Raw genomic sequence first — 19480 nt, 5'->3', positions numbered from 1 at the left:
ATAGGCGAGAAAGTGCGGGTCGTTGAGACCTGCTGAAAGCTGGCCTTCTACATTTGGCTGCTTGGAGAGAATCTGATAGTTGTTTCACTTTTTGGACGGTTGTCTAGCTAGCTGCTCGATGCTAAGGAAAATAAACCTGGCACCTATAGTCCTAGCATCTAGCATAACGTCCTCAACTCTCAAAACGAGCTTATCGAAGAAAAAAGCCAATTAGTTTTATACTTTAAAGCGATCGCGTCGAAAATGGCGCAGTGGTGGTTTTGCTTTGTTTTTCTTCTTCGTATTATGATTTTTCAAAGACTGCCAGTCAGATCGCGCTTTCTGCAAAGTGTGGCAAGTTCTACTCAAGGAGTAACTTTTCACGTGGCATAAAAACAAACAAAAACAACAACAACGGATGTTTTGATGACTCGACAACGCGACTGATGATGAAGCAGTCACACCAAACGACTACCCGAGTTTGCAGATGTCGGAAAGAGTCCCTCCCGGCCGTCTGTAGGTTCAACAAATATTATGACGCCGTGGTTCGTTCGTTTTTGTTTACCCCTGATTCCCCCGTGCTGTTTTCCCCTCCACTATATAATAAATGCTTTCCTAAGGAATCCAAAGGTCACATCCAGTGAACGCAAACCGTGCTGCGAGCATTTGGCAAGAGCCCAGAAGCCGACGCCCGCCGTTGTTGCCAACACATCATCACGTCCGGCGGTGGCCCCAGCGTTTGTTTTGACTCCCATCTAAATGATGACACGGCAGCCTTCTCCACCGACGCTTCTTAAGTCGTCTCAACGCGTTCCTCGACTCAACGCTCCATTCTCCGGGAACGCACGTTGCGAAAGTAGCATCGAGGAAATGAGGAGGCTCTCATTTGAACAAACACTTTCAGTGTAACTGTAAACTGTGCTGCTACGTTAGTTATTGACAGGATAAAAACAACAAGGAGGCACTTTTTGTGTGTGTGTGTGTGTGTGTGTGTGTGTGGTAGTTTTTTTTTTTTTTTTTTTTGGGGGGGGAGGCTTTGGATTTGATTAATTCTGAGTAGGTTATTGTGTGCATTGGTTTGCTTATTTTCGCCGTGGTAACGAAAGTGGTTGTGCGGACATGTCCTAACATAGGGTATCTGCGTCCACTCAACTCACTGCCGTCACGCGACTGTCAGTACTGCGCATGCGCACACATTTCACTTCTCGAGAGTTTGGTTTCTGTGCACGCTCGCTGTTACATCTGGTGTGGACATAGCGGGCTTCTTTCTAAACACTGTGTTGGTGTCTAAAGCCGGCTGCGGACGTTGAAACGGTGTCCCTTTAAACTAATGAAAATGTAGTTTCCATCTTTGCCACCAGGCGGCGTCGATTGCCGCGGTGCCTCTTCTTTGCGTGTCACTCGCCCCTCTATACAGCTTTAGCTCGTCCGTGGTCCAACCGTGCGCATTCATTCGGCGGTCATCCACTTTCCCAAAAGAAAAGAAAAAAAAAGAAAAAAAAGTAATGGACGACTCCCATTGGGTGGCTCCCTTTATGATGGAGATGGTGCGGGGCATTCGCGTGAGCTGCCGAACCCTGACCACATAATACTCAATAGACAGGAACGAACCGAGCGCTCTCATATATACTCGTCGCAGCCACACAACAATGACTACATGCTGCACTTCCTGAGTCGCGAATAGAGGGGTGAAAACAAAAATGGCGGCGCCGCATCCCCCCCCCCCCCCTTCTACGCTATACGACGACGAGGGCGACACCCAACGTCGAATAATGAAAATAAAACCGCCGGCGATGAATGACGTCCGTTGCACACATACACAACACCACGAGGTCAACACTCTGGACAAAGGATTCAAATACGACGACGCGGCCTAAAACGTCACGCTCTGACTTCCACTAAACCGCCACCGCAACGGTCGCATCGCACGAGGCGCGTCTTCTAGCTGCGAGGCCATGGCCCACGGTTAGGCCTAAGACGGGCACGCGCTGAACTGGAAAAAAAAAAATGTGCAATCATAAACCGGCTGGCGGACAATGCACGTTGACACGTAATTTCTGCACGGCATACAAACACCCACAACGGGGTTCGAACAAATAGAAAAGAAAAAAAAAAAGTTGTTGTTTAAGTCCGGAGCGACACGCGCTTTTTCAAACACGCCAACTAGGTTTCGTTTTTTTTTTTTTTTGTTGTTGTTTTTTGCTGCGGTCCTGTGCTCTTTTGCGCCGCCGCCATTGTGTCATCTGCTAACGTACTGCACGGGCTGAACCTCCGTTGTTGCCGGCTGAGAATTGGGTTAAAGGGTGTTCGTCGGTTCCATGTTTTTTTTGTTGTTTTTTTTTGTGCGCGCCCGGTTTCGTTAATGGGTGCAATTAATTGCGCCATAAAACTTAAATGAGGAGAATTACCCAACAACGCCCCTAAGGTTGAATGGAAAATTTCTTTTTAACTGAGGCAAGGTGCGAGTTTCGTTTATTGCGTCCCAGCAGTTTGTTGTGTAAAGAGCTCAGAGATGACTTAGTAAAACGCTCGAAGCTGTTAGTTCCTAACATATACGAGTGTTGTGGACCTATTTTAAAAGTGGATCGAATTAAGACATCGATTGATGAATGGCTTAGTGATCTAATTAGGCGGCCAATATGATTGCAAAGATATAAAACGATTATAACTGTAATACATAATTAAACAGCGCACAAGGAGAGGGACAGAAAAGGAAGACAGAACAGGCAAGCGCTGTTTTCTTCCTTTTCTGTCCCTCTCCTTGTGCGCTGTTTAATTATGTATAGCAACCACCAACTAGCCCAAGTATCCACCATTTTGAATATAACTGTAACTTTATACGCTGTATAGACTTGGTGATGCGAGAGCCGTACGTTTCAGTGAAGCCAATTATTTCGTTAATTGGTCTGTCTAGAACACGTTAAAATGCCATGAGCTGATTGCACATGTGAGGATGGAATATAATGAAATGCAAGTCAGAAGATACCAGGATCTATTTAAGCGATTGAAAAAATGCGAGACTACGCAGAAATTTACGCAGAAATACGTTTCATTCCAACATAAAACAAAGGATAATGCTTCACCGAAAAAAAAAACACAAAAAAAACAACAACAACGAAACACAGCACTAATAATAAAATTATTTTGAAGAACAATTAATTTAAGCAGCTAATATAGCACAATATATAGCTTTTGGAGAATAATTCTTTAAGCGCAATTGCAACATGGTTCTCCACATACTGCACGCAAAAGGCGCGTGTTTCGAAAGTGAGAAACACATTTTTATCCAGCCCTCAAAATCTGCTCAATTCATGCACCGTGGCTCACGGACGCTCCAGCGGGAAATTGACCGATTCCCGATTTCTAACCTCGCGTGGATTTCTATGTCTGGGAACGAATGAAGCTTGTATCATTTACCAGTCCCGCTCATTTGAACGCAAAAATCGTGCTTCTTCTTGTGAACAGATTTTGTGTTTTCCATTTTCTCGTCGTTTTTGCCTGAATTCTTTTGTTAATCGCAATGTATACTGACTTTTTCTTATTTTTTTCTTTCTAAAAGCTGGTTTCTGTATATTTGTCTTAGACGCGCGGGCCTTCCGGTAAACTAAGCGCGAAAAAAAAAAAAATATATATCTGAGGTCAAATCGAGAGTGGGGCCTTCAAATAGAACATGCACAACAGTTTTGTATTTTTTTTTTCTGGATCTTCGTAGTAAAAAAAAAAAAAAAAACGTGTTAGAGTCATCACGACCCAGCGCACGCGAAAAACAACAATCAAAGGGCTCAGGGCCAAACCTTCCGTTCCTCGTAAATATTGTCGAACTCAAAGTTATATGTTTATACCATAATATATAAACCCCTGGTTTCTCATGGCCGAAGCTTTCTCGATGTGCCTAAAATAGGCGGTACCATACATTCCACGGCTAGTCTCACCATCTAACAAATCTTTAAATAAGGGCGACCAGCCAATGTTGAAGGTGCGATTAACTAATTTTCGTCAGTTTGCTGCTCTAGACCATAGTCTTTCATAACCCCGTGCACGCGGAAGCACTCCGATCGGCCCGCGGTCCGTCCAGTGACGCCCCACCCGCCGCCCGCTTCCCACAGGAAGAAACCAGTCTATTTATGTATTTTTTTTTAGCTTTATATTTTTTTCATATTTATAATCCGGCCTTCGAGATGGCAACCGACCCCAAATCCGGCACCTTAGCCAAAAAGTTTGGGTGTCATCTCAATTTGGCTGGAATGTCTTTTCGGCCGACAGCTCCGTTCGGCTGAAGTTTGGCGACCCCCTGCCAGGGGTCGGCATTCTAGGTCGCCCTCACTCACTCTCACAGCCACATTCACCTAGGCCCCTCACTCACCCTCACCCTCACAGCTACACTCATCTTCAGCCCCTCACTGACCCTCACAGTCACACTCAACTTCAGCCCTTCATTCACCCTCACGGAACCTCACCTCCCTCACGCACCCAGGGTTTTCACAGCCCTCATGGCCCTCACACCACTCACGGTTTTCACTCACCGTCACCTCACCTGTAAAGATGAGAGTGAGTGAGGGCCCTCACGGAGTGAGGTTTTGCCGAGGTATGACCCCTGCAGACTCAGTCGGTGACATCGAACGCACAAGGACGAGGATATCACCGTGACGAAGCACTTTTGGGGCTGTTTAATAGGCTCGGTTGGATCCTAGTGTCGGATGCAGTCGGACTTGAAGTGAAATAGTGGTTTTGAATCGGATCGCACTAGGTCATTCGTGATCTTCACAGTGCAACAAAAAAACACGACAAGCATTTTTTTCTTCCCCCGAACAATGTTGAATTTAAGATCGACGCTACGCCGTCTGATTCGAACCCCTACGAGGGTACTCTTACTAATTATCGGTCTCCAATCTTTTTCTTACTAATGAACGGAGAATTCAGAGTCGTTTTATATGGATGTTGAATTCTGTGCATTTCCTGCACGCTTACATTGTGAGAGTCCGAAAGCTAGTCAAGCTGCACCCTGCAGCCTCACTGGTCTTCGAACTCTCACATTGCAAGCGTGCAAAACATTTTTTATTATTACTATTATAAAAAAAAAATCTATAAGTAAAAATGCGCTTCTTTTATCGTTGAAACACCATCGCATGCAAGGGAGAACTTATTCCCGTTCCGGTGTTTTATGGGAATGAACTGTTTATGTATGAGAACTGCAGTTAGCCAAAACGAAATGCAAAAACAAAAATGGTTCCAGGGTCCCTTAAGAGCAACCGGGGCGCTTGGAGGTAACAAGCCAGCCAGCAAGTGGCGCCCCAAAGTCGCCCCCCCCCCCCCCCCCCCCCCCCGACTTTGCTGGCTTAAAAAAAAAATCTTGCTACGGGGATGAAAAAGAAACAAGCGCAAACTCGAAAAAATAAAGATGTAAGCAGAAAAGAAGAAGAAAGAAAAAAGGTAGGAACATGTTTTGGCAGCCAAAGCACGAAAACAGGGCCGAAAACAAAGGGGCGCGATTGTTCGCTGAGCGAGTGCCAAGAAGGGCCCGGGATGCCGGAGGGATCAAAATGGATGCGGCGGCATCTTTTCCCGGACGCGATGACGGTCCCCTTTTACCTCGCCTGTTTCTTCTTCTTTTTGTGAAGGCGCTTTGGCGCTGCGTTTCGGCCGTCGACAGGATTTCAGGGAGGGGCGTCACATATCCCCGAAACATAGTCTCTACTCTTTCAATAAATAAAAAAAAAAGTACAATTTGGCCGAGGAAGAAAAGTAGTTGTTAGTATATAGTATTTGAATTTTATCGACGAAACCTTCAAGCGCAAAATTAGGTTTCACGAGGAACACAGCGGCACGCTAACTCCAGTCTCAGCCTCCCAGGCACGCGGCGCCATTCCTAGTGACACCTCTTCGTCCCATTTGTATTGTTTCATTTTTTTTCCTCGTTGTTTTTACAGATAGCGAAATCTTCTCGAAGCGCCTCGGAGTCCTCTCTCCCGTCTTATTTTTTTTTCTTTTCTTGCTTAGGAAGTATTCACGGCTGGCTAAGTTCTTTTTAAGAAGCGTTTCGGAGTCGTCTCTCACGCCTCATAACTCTGTTTTTGTTGTTGTTGTTTCACGGGTGAGTTACGTGGCAGGAGATTGACAGTCGGTCAACTAGGCGAACTCGCTTCGACCACGGCACGCTTCACCATATCAAGGCTAAATCTAAGTTAGCTTCGGGAAGAATTGGATTCAGCATGAGAGGGGCGATGCAACGGTTTGTGTACTTTGCGCATATACCGCTTAGAACGAATCCCTGGCCTTAATGACCAATGAAACAGGCGTTCGTTTTTCACCCCACGCAATAGAATAAAAAATATATGTAAGAAAAACAAGCAGCGTTCGCCCCCTTAGCTCGCAGCCAGAACAAGCGGCCACGTGATCTGGGGCCCTAAACTCGTCAAACACAAAGATGGAGCCGAAAGTTCGCGGAGCGCGCCGATTGAACGTCGGCGAAAAAAGTGCGAAGTCATCGTCGTGATAGACCAATCGGTGCGCACCGTCAACTTCACCCCCAACTTTGTGTTTGGCGAGTTTAGAGCCCCTGGAGCCCATGCCACCAATGTTGATCATAGACACGCGCTGGGGTTGGCAAAAGACAGGACACGAGCTGAGTTCCAGACATTGTTATGGTTCGGCTATTGTCGTCATTGCAGCGATTGGACACGGGCCACTACCCGCATGCTTCTCGACCTAACGATTATTCCGAACCCCATTCGAGTGTCCACGCAATGCTGGGGTCCAATTTATGAGCCGCGTTCAAATATTGTCACCGGGGGAAATGCGACCGCCCAGCTACGTCATCAAGTTTAGCGAAGGAGAGATTGAACGAAAACGCTCGCTTTTGTCCTTGAAATTACACCGGAACAAAGGAGTTTCTTGACCACTGGCGGTGCGTGCGAGTATCCTGGAGTCCCACTAGTGTCACTAAGCTCGTGTAAAGTAAAAAAAACATTCTAATTGAATATCGTTGCACCGCTCCTTTAAAGGCACGAGAATGAACCCTCGCGGCACCTAGTGAATGTCAAAGAGACAGGATAAAGTACCTGTAATAGGTGAACTGCAAGCACGAGGGGCACAAAAAAGAGCAGCAAAACTTGCAAGCGGTTCGTTATTACCAAAAAGCCGCGAACGCACTGCAATTACATCATATAAAAAAGCAGTCTGCAGACACGTTTGAAGCATGTATGAAGCAAACATGCTTCAGACATCACGAGGCGTGTCCACAAGTAATTCTGTCATTGTGTTTGCTGCGAATACCATGTATGATGTATGGGCAGTGTGGTTGCGCCTCATTGCGCTGTCCAATCGCTACAGGGAAGTCGTCCGCCGCTGAAGCCTAAATTCGGCTAACATGATCAAAAAGAAGAACATTTGAATGTTGTAAGTACAAGCCCGTTGATGGAACGAGTCGGTAGTTTGAAACCGAACCGTGTTCGATTCCTGTACAGTTAAGCAAGTGTGGAGTGCCACAATTCGTGGGTTCCGTCATCATCCTTGTATGATTATAGATATTTCACTTTTTGTGAACTTTTAAAATAAAGGACGAGTCCGCAGTCTACATAGCTTACGCTCAACTACGTAACTAAGTGCAAACACTTCTTCATTTAAGCATCTAAGAATCGCCCAACGCCAAGGTCAACGTGTTTGCTGGGCCGCAAGGTCACGATCAGCGGAGCCGACCCAGGGCCAAGCCCGCAATCGCTTATGATACCAGCAACCAGGGACGATGCTGATCTCTACGGACGAGACGTTGATTGCCGACTGCTTTGATGAACTCCGCACGAGCCGAGCCAAAACAAACATCATGGAGTGCGCTCCAGTGCTGACATTGGGACTTGGCTCGTGTCCATCTAGCCGTTCCTGCAGAAGCCCGTGACAGACGTTGACTCGGCCGTTCCCAAGCTTCGGGTCTTGGCGTACTCTTAATTGGCTCCGAGCGGCCACAATTAGCGGGACTATTAATGTTTGTCTGCTCAATGAGCGTCTTCCTGTGGTCTAATGGCGCAGTCGAACGCATCAGCCAGTTCGTGGCTATCCTTACCGCAAGATCGAAACTCTACATTCTCAGTACGGGCATGACGTTTCACTCGCGCCTTGTCTCCCTCCCCCGCGTACATGACATTTCCGCGCGTATATGGTCGCATTGTATAAGCTTCGTCATTCGCTGGAATCCTCCGATAATTAGCCATGACGGGCAAGCAAGGCCAGCACAATGGCCGCAGACGTGCACTGGCAATCACTAAAGTCCCTTCCTACTTCTTTTAGAAGTAACGACAACCAATACAAATGACAAAGCACATTCCGCTGGAACAAAATGGCGGCATTCAGTCTAGTCTTCTGCTGTGCGCCGCCATTTGCTTCCCAAAGCCTGCACCGTCACGCAGTCGGCACTACAAAGAATGTCGCTACTTGTAGGGACTTTATCAACCACAACTGCTGATAAAGACGCACTGTTCGTTGCAGACAGTGACGACAGAATGTGCATATGAATGCTTTCAAGATGTCCGCAGACGCTTTTCCTATCACCAAGGAGACTGTCATACGAGCAAGAAACACGCCTGACAAACTGTCTTACAGTCTATGCAGGAGTCCCATGCGTCTAATAATCGCCCAAAAAACCAACAGAGAGTTTTCGTAGACCGTTTTCGCTCGTCCGCTACGCTGTCCGGAACCAAGACGAAGACGCCGCTACTACGCATGCGCGACGCTAGCCTTGCCTCCGGAGTCCTGGGTCCCGTAGCGGGTTGCGGAGAACGTGCCGGGACAGCGGAAACCATCTACGAACACTGCCTATAGGGAGTATTCACTGGACGCCATATATGTGGGTGCTGTTTAGAGCGCATGCTCAGAACGAGCTCACACCAAAAGGTTGCTAAGACCGGCACTCTTGATGGTGCGGAATGCACGTTGCAAAAGAACTGTGGAAGCTCGCCATCAGTACGCGCTCAGCATTCGCGCACACAGTTATGGCCTCCAGTGAGGAGGCATTCTTCGATGGAACGCCGGAGGGCGATTCACGAGATGTCAAACGCAAACATTACAACTCCAGACCCGCGATTTTTTTTAAAATGTCCACGACTGTAGTATTTAAACCGACACCAAACTACGCTGGTTTTCACCTGAAGAAAAAGAAGAAAAAACGCAAGTTTTGTCGTGTTCTTAATACGCCGCGTGAAGTAAAGTACTTAAAGATTTGGTTTGTCGAAGGAAGAAACGATTCATGGTAATAAAACCCGAGACTCAGGATCACAGAAGGGGACGAACACAACGCAACGTCTCAAGACAATAGCTTGACTTAGGGAGAATAACTGAAATAATACTTAAAAAACAAGCGAGCTGGTGATGATTCATGGTAATAAAACCCGAGTCTCGGGTTTTATTACCATGAATCATCACCAGCTCGCTTGTTTTTTAAGTATTATTTCAGAAGAAACGATGTGCTATCGGCGTTCGAAACGTATACGTCTCGATAAGATAACGTATAACTAATCTGAAATACACACACACACACACATATATATATATATATATATATATATATATATATATATATATATATATATATATATATTGCTTCTCTACATAAGGGTGGAAATTAATAATGCTCAACAAAAAATACGGACTTTGTTTTGTTTTTTTTTCGCGGGGTTTGATGTGAAAACGAGTCTAGCCGTTATATCTCCAGCCATTTGACTGACTCGCTTTTCAATGTGCGCACGAGTCTTCAAACAGGAAGTTTACTCGGAGCACGTGCGTACCGAGAAGCTTTGTTTGTTATTTACCTTCGCGAAAATGGGCGACTCGATTTCCACGACTCAAACGCGTAAAACTACAGTTAGAGCAACAACGGCAGCCGAGGAGGGGTCATGCCCTACAAATCTCCAACGCCATTTGGCTGCGTGAAACGGTATTTCGTGACCGAGGTGGCCTTGGCAGTCCGGCGTCGGTGTATACCGGAGGAAATATAAAATACACCAAGATTGAAAAGAGCTACCGTTGATCAAATTGCCCTCCAACGCGAGAGTATATACGAAAACAAAAAGAGATCAAGATGAGACACTCGGTGTTCTTTGAAGCATCTTCCAGCTTCTAACAATGCCTGCTTAAAAAAAAAATGAAAAATAAAAAAAAAAAAACTTGAGAATGTTTTAAATGTGCATTCTTTATACGCACGTGGTAGAATTATTCGGTCTCCACACATCAGTTGTGACAGATCATTCGCAGCCTCGCTTTACGAGCCCCTCTCTCACTGAGCTTTGAGGGAAGCAGTGGTGGGGGTTCGCGCTGCAAAACTCGAAAATCTACTATAAGCGTGAAGCTGATCGTGTAATCACTACTAAACAATACACGTATACAAAGAAAAAAAAAAAACCTATGTCAGCAGTGGTCTGTTAAATACTTTTTGTGCAGTGCACCGGCTAAGTTTCTCATGTACAGCGTTGAATCGGTACGGCCAAATCTCGGGTAAATTGCTGCCTTTGTAGCATTTGGTTCTACTCAAATATTCCGCTTCTAATGATGAGCAGTTTCGTGAGGAATTGAAGGGGAAGGGAACGGATCATAGAATTTAAAAAAAAAGGAAACGACAAAATAATTTTACTCACAGTTTGTTTCTGAGCCGGTAAAAGTCTGACTATGAGTCAGGTGAACGTGTAAAGAGACGTCACGACACATCAGGACGCGACGTCACCTGACCGCCTAGCCCATGGATGTACGCTTGGCCCGTGACGCGTGGGAATTGGTGCATACGCACTATTTCAACCTAACGCCACGGGTTTGTGTGATAAGTCTTTTGCGTAACTCTGGAACGTCGTTACAGTCTTCCCCCGTAAGCAATAACGTTTTCTGTTTACTTTAAAGACGACAAGGAGAGAGAGGGGGATGGAAAGGGGTTCCACCCATGCGCTGGATAAAATCGCTGGCACGAATCTGCTTCGAGTTCATATATCATGCACGGTGTCAACGTTCCCCGATCGTCTATTCGTACTAACACACGGGTGTGATAAGCTGGCCTACGGGGATGTAGGCGAACAACCCCAAGCTGTCCGGGGGAAACCAGCGGAGATAATGTAGCGTGCGGGCAATCCGCGACAAATAAAAATAAAAGATTAAAGGGAGAAAAAATAAAGCGAGAAATCTCAAATTTGCGACATGACAAGATGGCGTGCGGCGGAGCGGTCCAGCCGCCAACCGCACACTCCGCGAGACCGGCTGCCGATCACGCGAACGTTCTTTGCACCAGGAGCAGGGATCCGTAACACGCCTCCACCTCCTCCCCCTCCACCGTTCACCATAAGCCGACGATTCTCTGGAAGCTAGACGCGCTGCTGGTTGGACCAGTCCGGACTCGTACGGTACTCTAACAAGCAATCAAATGACTCGTCTTGGATTTTACTTTTTAGAGTAATTTTGAAGTCCTTTCATTACCTTTATTACGTAGTAATCGCGAGAGTAATTACTTCCGATGAAAGTAATAGAATTACTCGTAACCGTTACTCTATGTTTCCGTCCCCTTACTAATGGCGCCCTTTTTTTCTACAACCATTCTAACAAGGAATCATGGAACCATGCACGAGGACGGTCTACCAAAAATGGTGGATTTAGAAGAGGAGAAGATTGGAATCCGGTTATTTTAGGGGGCCTTTAGCAAACCATAATGCGTTCTACACTATCGGATCCTTGGAAGCATGCTTTGAAGCGCGCGCCTTGCAAGGTGATATCGTGGCCGCAGTTTTAGCAGATGGTTGAAAAAAACCCGAGACTGCGGGTAAACGACACAACACTAAAAAGTCTCTAACACAGCTGAAATTTTTATTTTCCGAAATCTGGTTATATAGGCACTTCGATACAAAAGAAAAAAAAAAGGGGGAGAGGGTGAGAACCCCAAAGAGTGCCCCGATAAGGGTACCTGCTCTCCCCTCCGGCTGCCTTGGGCATGCATCGTATCGTTTTCGGGTGGCGTTATCGGGGCGAAAAGCGATCTGCTAAAACTTTCTAATAGCACGGTTCAAAAGGCACCGGTAGTGCGGTACCCGGAGCAGTAACGGTATGCTAAAATCCCCAAAGAAGGTCAGTACAAAATGACCGTTTTTGAACCGGCAGAAAGATATACGCTGTTCCGAAAATCGGAAGCAATCAGACCGGTAACGGTCGAAAGTAGTGGTCAATTATTTTTCCTCTCGAGTAATCATTAATTACTTTGGGGGGAAGTGTGTACGAGACTGGATTAGGCGTCTATCGTATGCCACGTGATCACGCTCCCATGTCCCCACGCGCAGGGAGCGGAGGTCGGGTGACGAAAGGAGGCCGCTGATTGGTCCGCCGAGCCCGTAGCTCTCCCCGCGCACTGTCGGCTTATGGGGGAGCGGGTCCGTGACCACAGTGGCGTGTTTCCAGAGTCACGCTCAACGAGATCGGTCGGCGAGGCAAGCGCGGTCGTCGAGGCTGGCCCTTTTGATTCGCGTCCACCAGTCCCGTTCCGTCCACGCCGTCCGACCGACGGAAACCTTTACGCCCAACTTCCAGTCGGGGAAAGAAAAGAAAAAAAAAAAAAATAGCGTTATGCTTTCTTTTTGTGCGTGAGTGATGAGGAATTTAGACATGCATGTTGTAAAAAAGGGGAAAAAAAAAGAATCGCTTTATTTTTATTGACACTCGCTGCGGTCGCACGGAACAAAACACAACGGTCAGTCAGTCAGAAAACGAACATATCGATGATTCTCGTCGTGCGTTCCTTTTTTAACCTCTACTTTTACGGTTTCATCTTTAGACCGCCAGGCGCCGTGAACATCCGCTCGAGAAGACTGCAGCGAGCGAACCTGCGCCGACACGGCTTTCTTTTCTAGCCGCTAGGTGTCGTGGCTTTCCCATGGCTCGAAAGGTATAGTAAGCCATTTCCCGTGGCTTACTGTACCTTTCGTACAGTAAGCTAGGTCAAAAAATTCAGCAATCCTTACCGGGATTGATGTATGCGGATGATATCGTACTAATGGCTAACAACAAGACAGAGTTGCAGGAATTAATGAGCATCTGTGGTAGGGAAGGAGAGGAATTAGGTTTAGAATTCAGTGGTGAAAAATCAACAGTCATGATATTTAACGATGATGAAGTTGAGAGGCTGAAGATACAGAATATTACAGTTGAGAAAGCTAGTAAATACAAGTACCTAGGAGTATGGATATGTGATGGTGCAGAATATCTCAGCGAGCATGAAAAGTATATAATAGGTAAGGGCAACAGAAATGCAGCTGTAATGTAAAATAGAGCACTTTGGAATTGCAACCGGTATGAGGTGGTGAGAGAGGTTTGGAAAGGGGTCATGGTGCCTGGCTTGACTTTTGGAAACGCAGTGCTAAGCATGAAATCCGAACTCCATGCAAGACTAGAAATAAAACAGCGCGGAGTAAGTAGGCTGGCTTTGGGAGCACATTGCAAAACGCCAAACCAGGAGTACAAGGAGACATGGGATGAGCGTCATTTGAGAGTAGGGAAGCTGTGAGCAAGATAGAATTTGAGGATACTTGAGGCAAATGGATGGGGAGCAATGGGCACAAAAGGTTTTCAGCTATTTGTACATTAGTAGTATATACACAAAGTGGAGACAGCGCACTAGGAAATTAAGAGGAAAGCTTTTAGGCTATAGTGGAGTTACAGAAGAGCAGGTCTCAGTCAAGAAGAAAGTTAAGGCCACAGAAAGAGATCGGTGGCTAGAGGGAATGCAGACAAAGACGGCCCTGGAAAGCTAAAAATAAACAAAACAGTTATTGCCAAAGAAAGCATTTATGACAATTCTAGGGGAAGCTCATTGCTGTTTGAGGCGAGGACGGGTGTTCTGCGAACCAGAACATACAGAGCGAAGTACCAGGAAGTGGATACAGTGTGCACTACCTTGTGGTGAGGAGGACGAGACGGTTGAGTACTTGATACTCTACTGTAAAGGGCTTCACCCTATGCCTACCGAAGACAACATAGATTTAATAAAGTCATTGGGTTTTAGAGACAGCGAAGGATGAGTGGATTTCAAGACAGTAGAGATTACCAAGCAAAGATTAAGTGAATGGTGGCAGAAAGCGAAAGAAAACTAGGTATTTTCTTATTAACTGATGGCAAGGGGGTCTTCTAGCCTCTCTTTCTTTGCAGTGCAGAGTGAATATAGTTTTCACATTTAAATATTCTGAGCTCAAATGGTAAAACAAAATGGTTAGGTGGCGTAAGCTACCGCCCGATCCAAAGGGCTCAGCCGGATTCATCCATCCATCCATCGAGGCGTGTCACACTCGCGTCTTCATCCTTCGGCGCGCTAGAAGACAGTCTGCAGACAGTGTCCGAAGCCTGTCCCTACCAATTGTACAACGACCCTGCGACTACGTCTACGAGGCAGGCTCGCTACGAACCTGCTGAGAATGTCTCGCCTTTCGCATGATGTACGTCACCCCGGCTTTATAGGTCGCGAACAGATCAGCTTTACGGCGACTTCTAGAGAAGAGAACCACTTGATCACCAACATAATCTTTCGTGGCCAATCAATGAAATTTCGGGTTAGAAAAAACGTTGCCTGAAGAGGCACTTGCGAAGTGTCTAGCGTGTTGTGTTCGCGTCCATGGTAATCCAATTCTTTGCAGCTGCCGTATATCACGAACAGTAGTTCCACGACAGTCGTGCATACAATGGCCTTCGAGATGATCGTCCTCATCAGCCCTCTCCGTACGCGCCACGTGACATGCCGAGTCATGCCAGAAAATGGCCGGGAATCAATGCTTTTCCAACGCAACTCGGAGCACGTCGATAGAGCGAAAGCGCGCGCTGCATGACCCGTAAAGATCCTGGGCTCCTTTCTACCTGGACGGGCATAGTACTGCCTGGTGCGCATCTAAAGACCTCAGGCTAGACTGGCTACTTTACTCATCTTACGGCTCAGACTCCAGGGACGACCTCACAAACTTCCGGCTGTTTCAAACGTACCTGCGCAACACAAATACTCAAAAAACAGAAAATGTCGAACTCGGCGTGCCGGTATGATACAGTTTTGCAGTGTCCGCCGGCGACTGACCTAGAAACCGCGCTGCAACGGGCGTCAGCAGCTTACTACCATAGCACTCGCTACATCACGCCGACAAAAGCAAAACGTTGACGGCAAGCCCAACCTGGCTGTTCCCAGCCTGGCCTCCATGGTTCGGCATTGTCGAAAGAAGATCAGCTCATCCAATTCTGGAGATAAGGCGGTCAACCCGTCACCAGCCCCTTCTTTTCGCCTGTCAAGACACAAGGTGTACGTCGAAGCCTTTAGAACCGCCCTCCGTCACGTGATTAAGAAGCTTCGAGAGGTTGGAGATGAATGTCGCTGTCGGCGAGGGCGGAAAAGAAAAAATAAATAAATAAAGGGAACACAAATTGACTTCGATATGTCGAGCTGACCGGACCAGTTTTCCCAACTCCCCCTCGCCTTACTTTCTAGCTAGTTTATCTATTTGTTTATATTGGCCCCGACCGATCGCAGACGTGGAAAATGGCGGCGGCGCGGGCTTAATTGCGGCTCTTATCAGATCGCTTTTTGAACGCGTGCAGGCGGTCGCACGCGGCACCGTAGTTTTCTTGGTTTGTTTTTTTCCCGGTTCCGACAGGAATATAGGTTGAACTCACGCGTCACTCTGTCAGTCCGAAAGAAATAAATAATAAAAGCGGGCTCTTGTGGTTTAGGGTGACCCCAGGACGGCCGTCTAATTATTGATGGCTCGCTTCGTCCGGAGATTTTGGCTTCCGACGTTGTCTGGTGCTTTTTGTTAATATGTATGTCTAGTTTTTTTTGTTTTTTTTTTTTTTTTACGCAAAATCGTGACATTGTTTTGAGGACGTCAAGTGTGTACTACACTACGGAGTGAGAAAATGGCCTCGGGTAGATCGGAAGCTCTGGAAGGTAATTGTCGATTACGTAGAACAGACCTCCGCTTGTTTGTTCTTGTTGCTTTTTTGCGCCGTGTAGCAGAATATGATTGACAAAAAAAAAAGTTTATCGATCGTTGACATTCGTTAGAAAATAGAACAAACAAACTTAAAAGTTTTGATTAACGTAACAATGCCATAATCACAACAAAAAAATTGTTCGAAAAAAAAAAAAAGCTCGATAAATATTGAACGAAATTTTATTGCTCAACAATTTAAGATTGAACCCCCGATATTCTGGACAACTTAATAACTTGAGATCGCAGCTGCGTCTCCTTCCTGTTATTGCAAGCGTCACGTTACAAAATGGAATAAATTATCTCGCGTCACAAATTACTCGCTGTTTTACAAGCACTGCCACGATCAGAATGCATGCATGCTCTGGTTTATAATATCCTCAAAATTTTACATATTACATATACGAGGATTGACATTCTATTGACAATACACATTCTATATACTAGGATTGACATTCTATTGACATTACACATTCTACATACGAGGATTAACATCAGCGCGATATCGAAAGGAGTAATAGCATCGGAAGAGGTCAATTATGGCTGTCGCTAATTAGTGGGCGCATTGTTTCTTGGATCTCCTAGTGAGACTTTTATGCGAGCGCAGAACTTGAGGAAGACGAGAACGCGAGCCGGAAACGTCGGTAAATCGAGCTCTGGTTGAAATGATTAGTGAGTATACGCAAAGCTATAGCTGCCTTTGTTTCTACTCTATCTTATCGCGTTTTTGTCTCCCTCAAGTTCTACGCTCGCATAAAAGTCTCACTAGCAGATCCAAGAAACAGTGCGCCCACTAATTAGCGACAGCCTTAATTGACCTCTTCCGCTGTTATCACTCCTTTCGATTCGCGCTGATGTCAAGCCTCGTATATAGAACGGTTCCACGAAGCAACGATAGGAAAGTATACTGTCCCGCAATGCTCACAGAGCGCGAATCATGGATGTTCTCTAATAATTCAGTCATTTATTAGTAATATTATGATAAGCGCAGCCGACGAGGTGGACGAGAAATATCGGACTGGCCATCGAATCACGGCCAGCGTAATCATGGCCATTGGAGGAACAATACCGAGAACGCCCAAGGAAAAAGAAAACAATGATTGGTGTTTGAATGTACACGTCCTTGTTTGTACCGCGAATTTTAAAAGTATATCTAGGAAGAAAAAAAAAAAAAAAAAGTCACCGGGCGCAGTGGATTTTGGGACGTTTCGGCATGATGCTATGAAGCCTCTCTAAGAAATCTGTCGCCTCTGTGCGCTTTCCCTCAAAGCACTTGAAAGAGATAATCGCTACGAGCTACGTCTGTGCAGAGCTTTCCCCGAAGAGTGCAGCGAGTGACTCTCTCAACTGTTTGATGGGGAAGGGAGGCGCTTCAGATATCCGACAGTCAACGTACCGGGGTAACTCGAGCTTCGAAAAGCAATAATAACATCGCTCAACTTTTCGTCATTCGCTAAACGAGTGAGATCTCAATCAGGACGATCAGTCCTTCGCTGCTCTATGGAGAAGTATAGCAGACGCCCCAAGGGCGAGTCTCTCGACTCCAAAACACAGTTTGCTCTCTGTGCTACCCAATTCGCAATTCAATTACGCTACCCTAAGGATGCAAAGCAGCTACGAGTACTTTTTGTGGTGTTGTTGTTGAGCACGTTTTAATGTTTTGATCTCTTTTTCTTAGAGATGTTTTTATACGAAGTACGCGTGAAGGCGTCAGATGCGTTCGCTCCTGTGTGTATATGTATATATATATTTTTTTTTTCTTCTTAAGAAATGCACATAAATGTTGCGGAGGAAGTGGAGGCCTCAGCCGGGAAGACACTCCAGATTTCTTAGAATCTACGCCTTGGGCTCGTGAAACTCAAGATAGACTCGAAACTCTCCTAGATTTTCAGAGGATGAGACGCTTCCTCACCTGCGGTATCTGTTCCGGCGGACGTCCAGCGGCCAGCACGAAAGACGCGTGCATGTTGAACACGGCAGCGGTGAGCAGAATCACGTTCCCGCCCACACAGAGCCTCATGGCGAGCTGGGACCGCTGGTGCGAGGCAACGGACGAGCACGGCAACGACCTTCGGCCCGGTCTCTCACACACATTCGCACCAGCGCTCCTCGGCTTCCGAATTCACGGAGTCCGCGCCGCACTTCCATGGAGTTGCAGCAGACGGAGCGCCGCCAGCATCGTCTGCTTAGCCGCGGCGTCGTCTGCTATCGCCGGCTCCATCCTCGCGGAGCACTGGCCAGACTCCCCGCCATCCACACCAGAGAGTCACACTCCTCCTCGCCTTCAACGGGTCTCTCTTTCACTCACCATCACCTCCTCTCCTGTTACAATTTTTCGCCCTCGCGCATTTTTAGACGAGGGTGAAAGTGGAGATGGCAAATAAGGGCGAGGAGGAAGGTGCATGGCGTGGAGGCCCAACCTTCGAGGGCGCTGAGGAGGCCATGGAGATGCTGCCAAACAGAGACTAAAAATATGGGAGCCTCGGTCACATACTGCTAATACAAAATGTCCCCCCCCCCCCCCCCCCCCAAAAAAAAAAAAAAAAACTGTTTTTTTTTTTTGTTTTTGTTTTTACCGCAAAAATAAAATATGTATCACAGTTCACTAATTCTCTGTCCAAATGTAGTGCTAGAGGTTCAAAACAGATGCCAGTTTCAGCATTCAAACTCTTGTTCAAAGGTTATATATAAGTGATTTGCGGAAAATTTTAATGGTCAAATGGGGCTCATTCTCGCTGGTTTTCGGTTACTGGCGTCAAAGAGCGCTTCGTATATTATAAAAAGGTACATCAGCCGCGCCATTTTCCCCAATAAAATTTTCAAAAAAATAAAACCGTTTATAAGTTTTGAATATAAGATACCGGTTAGTGGGAAAACTTCGAAGCATCTTCGAAGTGTGTTGACTTAACACATATGTACGCTTCGAACCTATGTCTAAAAACTGTATTTTGTACTACCAATATGTGATGGGACCGTCATACGGGGGAAAAAAGAAAGCCTTAAGCAGTGACTGCAGACCGTTTTTTTTTTTTTATTTGCATTTTAATGATGCAGCGCGAGCGTTCCACAGATTGCATCCGTGGCTATATGCCCTTTCAGCACCCTTTATATTCTAGGAGAAGGGTGTTGTCGAGTCGATCGCTCTTCATCCCTTTGAGGGTGTAAAAAGGGTGTTGTACCGCAGTGTTGGCACGCGAAAACGTACCCGCTTCAAACTGCTTTAGTCGAGGTCCCTTTTAGCGACGGCATCGAATAACGATTGCCTGTGTGCCAATGTTCCTTACTTGAAGACACGTTCCTTGAACTTGGAGATATTACGCTTTAGCCGAAACGTTGACGATAATTACGCGGCCAATATACCCTCGACCTTAATCGCGGAGGACGTCACTCGCCAATCGGTGTCTTTCAATTGTCGAGTGCATAAGGCGGTGGAGCAGTCCGCGGGGTCGTGATCTCGGTCTGGTGCGTGCTCTACCAGGTTGTTGTTTCTGTGCATATCACAACTTTACGTGGGGCGTGTTGCGCGTGAC

General features: G+C 46.4%; 1 protein-coding gene across 1 annotated transcript in view; it reads right to left on the bottom strand.

Moving 5' to 3' along the window:
• The window catches only part of LOC8024858 (A disintegrin and metalloproteinase with thrombospondin motifs 16), a 95959-nt gene extending 77749 nt beyond the window's left edge, over positions 1-18210 (bottom strand). Inside the window, exon 1 of the mRNA XM_042289406.1 lies at positions 17863-18210. Within this exon, the coding sequence (XP_042145340.1) occupies positions 17863-17970 (108 nt within the window). The 5' untranslated portion in view covers positions 17971-18210. The remainder of the gene's footprint in view (positions 1-17862) is intronic.
• Between the last annotated feature and the right edge of the window lie 1270 nt (positions 18211-19480).

Source organism: Ixodes scapularis, unplaced genomic scaffold (genome assembly GCF_016920785.2).
Source record: "Ixodes scapularis isolate PalLabHiFi unplaced genomic scaffold, ASM1692078v2 PGA_scaffold12__126_contigs__length_90152505, whole genome shotgun sequence".
In the NCBI taxonomy this organism is placed as follows: domain Eukaryota; kingdom Metazoa; phylum Arthropoda; class Arachnida; order Ixodida; family Ixodidae; genus Ixodes; species Ixodes scapularis.
This window is presented reverse-complemented; position numbering and strand designations above follow the sequence as displayed.